The sequence below is a fragment of the Hipposideros armiger genome, unplaced genomic scaffold (assembly GCF_001890085.2).
Source record: "Hipposideros armiger isolate ML-2016 unplaced genomic scaffold, ASM189008v1 scaffold_10, whole genome shotgun sequence".
NCBI lineage: Eukaryota > Metazoa > Chordata > Mammalia > Chiroptera > Hipposideridae > Hipposideros > Hipposideros armiger.
In genome coordinates, this window is record NW_017731360.1 from 3,936,752 (window position 1) to 3,945,308 (window position 8,557).

At 37.7% G+C, this 8,557-nt stretch overlaps 1 protein-coding gene across 3 annotated transcripts in view; it reads right to left on the reverse strand.

Moving 5' to 3' along the window:
• The window catches only part of ZMYM1 (zinc finger MYM-type containing 1), a 19,689-nt gene extending 12,255 nt beyond the window's left edge, over nucleotides 1–7,434 (reverse strand). For 2 of the 3 annotated variants that reach the window (XM_019658913.1, XM_019658892.1), the window contains exons 1-5: nucleotides 7,327–7,421; nucleotides 5,345–5,472; nucleotides 3,722–3,894; nucleotides 2,525–2,597; nucleotides 2,091–2,340 (exon numbers count right to left, since the gene is read on the reverse strand). In XM_019658913.1, coding sequence (XP_019514458.1) covers nucleotides 2,091–2,340; nucleotides 2,525–2,597; nucleotides 3,722–3,817 — 419 coding nt within the window. In that variant the 5' untranslated portion in view covers nucleotides 3,818–3,894; nucleotides 5,345–5,472; nucleotides 7,327–7,421. Of the gene's footprint in view, nucleotides 1–2,090; nucleotides 2,341–2,524; nucleotides 2,598–3,721; nucleotides 3,895–5,344; nucleotides 5,473–7,326 lie in introns of all 3 variants that reach the window. The other variant, XM_019658903.1, reaches the window with a different exon arrangement.
• Nucleotides 7,435–8,557: the final 1,123 nt, after the last annotated feature.

Below are 8,557 nucleotides of genomic sequence, written 5' to 3' on the forward strand. Positions count from 1 at the left end.
GCCACTCGGCCGGCCCTTTTTTTTTTTAATTTTTTAATTTTTAAAAATTTTTATCTGAACTATCCTGCCACCTGTTGGCAGCTCAGCGGCAGCTCAGCTTGGGCTGGGACTCGAACTGCTGTTGCTCAGAGCTTGCAATCTTGAGCGAGCTCTTAACCAACTGAGCCACTCGGCCAGCCCTCATATTTGATTTCTTTGCCTTTGAGAACAACTTCCACACTAAATCCTTCCTGCTTCAGCCTTTTCAATCTGTCTGGGAGATCGGCTAAAGATGTATGATGGATAAACTGCAAACATAGCAACATGATACCTTAACTTCTCAGGGCCTCAGTTTCCTCAAAACCAAAAGAAAATGTTTGCACTGGATGATCTCTAGGGTCCCTTCCAGTTTTATGATTCTGCAGACGAAGAAAGCAGACTGAAGAGAGTGCCATACAGCCCATAGCAAAACAGAAAAAAAGACAAAATATAGTATTAAAGGGTTGAAAAAGCATTAGAGAAAGGTAAGTAAAGTTCCAGGGAGTAAGAATTGAAGCAACAGGTAACCCCTGAAGCAGCAGCCAAATGAGGGGAACTGAAGCAACCAATAAAAAGGGCTTGCGAGTTTGTTAAGAGAATAATAGTGATACCTAACATTTAAGAGCTATTACATGCCAGTATTGTTTGGATCACTTAAATATATTATTTAATGCTCATATTTCCTATGTACATTTAACAAAACAGATGGGAATACTAAGGAAGAAGTTCTCAATGCTTTCCAAACTTCAGCATGGACAGTAGTCTCCCCTTATCCAAGATTTTGCTTTCTGCGGTTTCATTACCTGCAGTCATAGCATCATCACGAGAAGGGTGAGTGCAGGTACAATAAGATAGTTTGAGAGAAACCATATTCACTTTAATTTTATTACAGCATATTGTTATAATTATTCTATTATTTGTTATTGTTATTGTTAATGTTTTCCTGTACCTAATTTAAACTTTATCATAGGTCTGTATGTATAGGAAAAAAACAGTATATACTGAGTTTGGTACTATCCACGGTTTCAGGCATCCACTGGGGGTCTTGGAATGTGTCCCCCACAGATAAGGGAGGACTACTGTATATGAATCACCTGGGGATAAATGCAGTTCTCATTCAATAGGTCTTGATGAGACCTGACATTCTGCATTTCTAACAAGGACCCCGATGATGCTGATACAGCTGCTCAAGGATCACACTTTGAATAGCAACATATAACTAAATGAAGGAAGCAAGATTTAAATTATGGCAATCCAATTCCAAAACAAGACATTATGTTAAAGGAATTTATTATATTTAGAAGTAAAACTGGTAGCCTATCTGCTTTCTTGTTCTGAAACAGACATTTAAAACTTAGCATTATCATTTAATGAGTACTAACAAACCAGGATTATACTACAATAAGCCTCTCCTTTATACTCGTTCAGGGTAGAGCTCCAAGTTCTGAACATTTTTCACTAATTCATTATGAAATTACCTCTACTTCCTTTCGTATGTATGCATCTATATAGTCATACATATGAGTATGTAAAGCAGTTAGCAACAAAGACCACAAAAATAGTTCACAGAAATCTTAAGATTACATCCATCCACCTACATTTACCAATGGCTATTCAGTTTTTCAAAAGAATTAAATAGCTTCATTTTACCACTGCAAAAGAAACATAATTTTATATCTTGGAAGATCCAAAATAACTGTTATATGATTAATTTTTTAGTAGGTTGCTCTTACACAGTTAAATGATAAAATAAAACGGGCATACAACCTCACTTCTAGAGAATTTCAAATGAAAAGAATAGAAAAATAAGTTTTGGAAGCCACATTACTTAATGTGGCTTGAAAAGAAACAGAACGCCTCACATTTTAATTTTGCAAATCTCTCAATAAACAACAAAAAAAAACCCCTATTTCTAAAGAGTCTAGTAGAGGCACTGAAAGCAGAAGCAGCTTCTTCTCACTAAACCAAGGTGATATTTCTTCAGAAAAAATGAAAATGTAGAAAACTACAGCCAAGACACTCATCAAGATCTATGTAGGGAAGTAAAGGGGGCATAATTTAGAATTATATACTTTGAGCAGTTTGAACAAGTTCTCTTGGGAAGAGCTGGTGTATTGGCAGCTGAAATGTACTCAGTGATGCACAGTGTGGAGCAGAAAAGCTGTGTAGACCCTTTCCTCTGATAAGCAGTTTGCCCCTTCTGGAGGATTTTTTTGCAGCCAGCACAGGAAACCTGAACAGCTGTGGCTGGAGCTGAAGGAAGCATTTTATTCAAGCCAGATGATGCCAGAGAAAGCTGAATGCCTATAGTCAACTGTGAGGCTATAAACACAAAACAGGAAGAAGAAAAATTAGTATTTATATAAAATTAAGTATGCTTTCATTTTATTTTAGAGGTTACTTCTGGAATTAAAACTCAAAACAAACAATGCATTCTAAAAAAGTAGAAAAACTTGACCATCATATTGGTCAGAATAAACATGATTGACTTAAATAATCGTATTACCACTGTCTGAGAACGTAGTGTTTATTTTCAGTTCATTCTCCTGAGTTTTGGAATGTTGGGCTTGACAATACTCCTAAAAAAAAGTTGAAAATAATGAATACAATGCATTTTAAACAACCGTCATTTGATAGAACAGAAATGATAAATTATGCTCAAGTCTATTCAGTGAATTGTATAAACTATAGGTAAGCATTCCCTTTTTAATGACATTTGGCTGACAGCAGCAACCAACTACTACATTAGCTCTATCCTACCTAAATGTGATTTAAGAAATTTTTGTTAACACAGCCCCTCATTAGCTACTACAACTAGAGTAGACATACACAATAATGACACCTATTTTCCTTCCTTGTTATCTCTAACAACTCATTTTTTTCATAAAGTCCTAAACACAAGAACTGTTAGATTGGGCTGAATGAGTTCACAAAGGAGGGCTTTTTTCAGGGCAGCTGGCAATCTATTTAAACTTGACCGCAATCTATCTAAACTTGCCCTGTTTTTGAATGTCTATGGGTTGAAAAGGCAACAGGTATTTCCTACATGGACAATATTCCACAGTGTCACCAACACAATGGGATTCATATCATTACTTGATACTGATTTACTTTAGGCTCTTTCTAAACAGATTACTAGAAATAAATTAATATTGAATTTACTTTTTGTTTCATTAGAAATTTCAGCTAGATCATATGCAAACATTCTAAGGAAATTTGGCCCTACAGAACACTCACAGCTAGAATCAATTTATCCTTTATAGGTTCTTTAGCATATAATATCAAAAAAAGTTTAAGAATAAACATATGAAACTAATTTGGATTAAAACATTAAAAACAATTCTAAGAATTTAAATGTATTAATTCTACTACTTAATAGAGGCAGTAGCATAAAAACATATTAGTCACTTGTATTGTTTCAAGTTAAGAAAAACAAAGACAAAAATGTATTAACCTTAGCTAGGCCCATGATAGCCTAAGCAATCCTTTTATCAACCCAAAAAACCCAATTCCAAACAGTTCATTCTGTCAAGTCACATTCTTCTATATACTTGTCATGGCACTTAACCTTATATCATTTGATCAACTATTTTGGGGAAGATAGGATTTAAAATTTTCAACCAATAAACCAGTATCTGCGTAACTAAAATTTGTAAGTAAACGCTGCTCTAGAGAAAAGAAAGTAAGGTAAAATATGATTTACCTGGGTATTGTTGGGTTCTGTCTTAATTTCATCTAACTGCAGCAGCTGTGGTGCCACTGCCTTGTCAGGTTCACCCTCTATCGGTGATTCCTTCATCTGAGTATCTGATACAAAGGAATCCTCCAGTTCCAAACTAATGGGTTTCTTTTTGGGGAACAGTTTTCTCTAGATTCCTAAAATAAAATAGGAATTGATGAAGAGTCTTATTTTAAAATTAGTCCATTTAAATATGGTAATTTTCTGGAAGCCCAAAATGGTCTGTTGATAGCTAGGCCTCAAGGTTCTCAGAGCACCAACACTGACTTCCTTCCCTTCCTCCACTATTCCCCCATATAGCTTTGCTTTNTTCTGTAAAACATTCTTAATATTTCTGTTGCAACCCATTTCTTGTAAAGCTAGGCGTTTATTGTCTTACTGGGAAGTTCTGCTTAGAGTCTAGCTGGAGTAGCTGAAGTATGATTTTTTTTTAAAAGTGAGTCTGTCTGGCCTAGGGTCCGGGCCGAGACCCTTACACTGTCCAATGGCTGGCGACTGATCTACTTCAGCCAGGAAGAGTGCAATAATCACAATACCAACATGGGCCAGTGAAGCAATGTCCTCCACAACTAGACTGAAGAACAAAAGGACAGCAACTTGTCTGCTCCCCTCCTCCGATTCCCCAATTAAAAAAAAATTTTTTTTAAAGGCTGTATTTAGAAAGTGGGATATCTAAATATATTTTCAGAGGTGGAGCAATTTTAGGCAATCAAAGGGTTCAAAATGTGGCCACTGGGATGGGGAAGTTCAAGTGGAAAGGGGGAAAGTTCACTGAAAATGAGAAGCTAAAACACTGAGCGATCCGGGTGTTAGAAGCGTCCACGAGAAAGGTGAAATCATGGCAGAAGAGGAAAACAATGAGCTAGCAGTCAAATTCTTCAACGAGTGTTGAAGAGTGATTAGGAGATGAGTAGATGCCAGTAATAAGGAGTTGTGTCTAATAAAGCCTGATGGTATAAGCTTTAAAGAAACATTAATTTTTACATAAGAGCAGCAATGGGGAGCATGGGGCATGTAGATTCAAGTTGAGATCCTAAGGCAGGTGGCGTAGGAGACTGAGCATCCTCCACTTGCGAGAGCTGCAGGTGAAGTAGTTATCATTTGAAATAAACACAGCCAAGAGACCACAGAGGAGCATGTTGAAATGGAAAAGGGATAGGAATTGGATCCACACAACATTTGGATCCAAACTTGAACTCTGTTGGGAGCCAGCTGCGCCTCAGTGTTTGACATGGCCAAGCGCACTGCTATTGTGACAAATTCTGAAGCTCTGACTGAGAAACAGATACTGCTTTACATCTTGAAAAAATTTTAAATTCCCTTTTGGATNTATGGTTTTATTCTGAGTTAGTACATGAAAGATGCAAGAAATTTTGCCATTATCTTTTATTTCTGAGGTTGAAAATCAACCACCCTGATCTTTAACTCAAGTTTTTATTCAAAGCCCCAATAAAGAAGGCCTGACTGTGAAGTGCAATAAAAGCTCATATGGCCTCTGCCCAGCCAATCTGAGCATTACATACAACCAACAAAGCAGAACTCACTGGAAATTAACTACTAGATTGTCATTAAGTAGATTCCCTTCACCTGAAAGTAAATAGGCTCTGCAAGTCCAAACATCAATTAAAAGTAAAGTATCTCTGAGTTTTGGCATCTTGGAATCCCTTCAAAAGTGTCAGTCATCACACAAATAGGCAAATAATAGCCAAGACAATCTAAAAAACAAACAAACGTTAGAGGACTTACTAGAAAGCTACAGTAATTAAGACAGTATAGTATGGATACAAGCAAACATAAAATAACTAATGAAAAGAGTCTAGAAGCAGGTATACTCCAACCTCTTATTTTTTTGCATTCCAGATGCTTTGATATATGTTACACTTTGCAAAGATAAAACTATTCAGTTGAGTTCTGCAAGCTTTAACTGGCTTAATAGGAAGGTTAGAGGCAGAAGATGAAATGCCTTTCAAACTAAACTAAAATGTCCATGCTTATTCTTTAGGCAATGGGGAGCCACTATTTACAAAGTTACAGAGATCATTAGGATGTCCCCACACTCACAATGCTCTGCCTAGCAGAGTATAATTGCAATAATTTAAGTGTATACAAGGTACAAAGTAGAAATGAGGCAAGATGGTTAAAGTCTTCTAGAAGATGAACTTGAGGTAGGTTCTAAAGTAGGTTTCTATGAAGCAATAATGGGGGATATTTCAGGTACTATAGGGACAGCATGTGCAAAAGCACAAGTATATGGGCAGTGTAAGGAGTGGAGTTATTGTTGAAGATAAAATGCACACGTGGTAATAGAAGGAAATGAAGTTGGGAAAGCAGACAGGAATCATATCAAGGTCTTTAAACACCAAAAACCTTGAAATTAATCTTGTAAATCAGTAGCTTTTGGGGTTCAGCAAACATTTCATTCACATCTCATTTTTAAATATAAATTTACTTTAAAGAAACTAATAAAATCACTAGATTCACTTAATGTGTTATACACCAAATTTTAAGTATTTTGGAGATGTCCAAAGCACTAATTTGTGCTAGATTAGCACAGACTTTCAGAAAATAGCTTTTCTGCCATCTGGGTGAATATAGTTCAAGGTCCTTGTAGCTGGGTCATTGACGAGGAAGATTACAGCTTTGCATCTATCCTTTTTCATTCACAGAAAACCCCAAAAGCAAATTCACTATTTTAGCAAGGGCATCTACTCCTCTAAGGCTCTTTCTCAATCTAGGAGTTAAAAGGGCAGTGTTGAGTCCTGCTGCTACTGTCAGGACTAAATGTAATATAGTTCTTGTTATAATTTTAAGGGCTTCTTGTCTTATCAATTTGTGATGAGGAATACAATTTATTGTCAGATGTTACTGGTGGTTCAACTCTTAAGAGAAAATTCATTTTTCTGATTTCCAGCTTTTGGGTCAGTTTAATTGAAAAGTACAACGAGACTGCATCCTGAGAAAGCTGAAAAAGTTAACCGTCTGCAAACACTAGTTCCGTGCAAACCAAGATACTCTCAATCCTGTACACTGAAGCAAAATGTTGAAATAAAGTGATAAAAAGATTGCACCTTCATCTAATCCCATTTCAAGTCCGAATTCATCGAGTCTAACATTGAAAGTAATTATTTAATCTTTTTAAAGCTGAGATCCTGTGTATAACCCAATTTTGCAAAAAGGAGCTCCAGGTTTTAAAGTTTAAAGAAATCATTAGTTAATGGAGAAGCCACAAATGTGATCAGATGAACGATTTAGAAACGGAGGCCGCGGAGAGCCCAAAGGCTGAAAGCCCAGTTACAACGCAGGAACAGCAGGCGGCGAGAAACGCTGGAATTTGGGGGCAATGGCCCCCCGACTCTCTGCGGACAAGGTTCGAGGAGACCACAAACACAATCCAAGGCCTGTCCCGGGATTTCCGAACTCCACACGGCGGAATCCGCACGCAGGCAGGGCCCCGTTTCTAAAAACCCTGCCCAACCCGACGCTTCATCCTCCCTCCCACAGGCGAAACTCCCCGCCCATCGCTAGGGCACGAATAACGACGGACACCAGAGCCGCTTAAGGAAGCTTACTAATTTTCCTCCGGGTAGCTCGCCACGCGAGGTTTCTCACAGGAACTTCGACGCGGAAAAGCCGCGCGGGCCCAGCCCCTTTCCCGAAGTGCTCTGCGGCCGAGCATGCGCAGCGCAGCCGCCTCGTTGCGTCCCCTTTCTAGAAGGAAAGGGCGACCTCGGAGTAGGAGGTGGGTGAGGGGCGGGAGAGATCCCCTACGACCTCCTAGGATCTTAACCCTTTGTCATATCTAGATGGCAGCCAAATTTGGACCCTTAAAGGCTGAGGCAGCGTGGATTGACACGGAGCTCAGGAGGGGCAATTAGATTTCCTGGATTCAAGAGATGTCTCTGTTGGCGACATCTGTAAATCCCAATTTCTTCATCCTTAAAGTGGGGATCGTTATAATGGCTACGTCATAGGATTGTGAAGATTAGAAAGGCCATGTTAGTAAAGTGCTAGGTGCAGAGTAAATTCCCAATAAAAGGAATTATTCCCAGAGATGGTGAGGGTGTTCGGGCTTCTTTCATTTTGGGGAGCTCTTAGTATATTAACAATTAACATAATCCCAAAATAATGTGGCAAAAATCATGGTAGGTTTTAAATGCTATTTAACAAGTTTTAGCACTTTCAACACCTACAGAAGTATGGGATCAAATGTGCCATTCCTAAAGTCATAATAGGATTATAAAAGATATATAAAGTTGAATGATGACTTTATTGCAATCCTGTCTTTGACCACATTTCTTGAGATACTATGAAAAGTCTAAATATGAGGCACCTTGTGAATGTGATGTCTAGGTCAAAAGAGACTCCTGACCCTGCTGTTTTGGTCCCTAAATATCCTCTGTAGTTAACCTAAAATTCAGACCCGTTGGTGGTGTTGAATACAGTATGTCTTCATGTAACATCATCAATAGATTCTGACTTTAAGTGAAACAAAGTAGTTATAAAGAAACCAATTTTACCATAGGCTAATTGATATAGACAAGTTAGGTTCCTAGGGCATCTCCTCAATGTTGTAATGAGTAACACAAACAATGTTATTGGAGAATCTGCTGTATTAGATTGGTAACTGAAGTTAATTTCTCCAACAATTATTCTTACCTTCCTAATATAGTATATAGAAATTAGGTATACCATTTTATTATTTGTTCCCTTTGTTCCCTTGCCTTCTTTTGGCTAATTTGAACATTTTTTAGTATTCCATTTTAATTTGTGTTTATGACCATATTTCTTTGTATACCATGT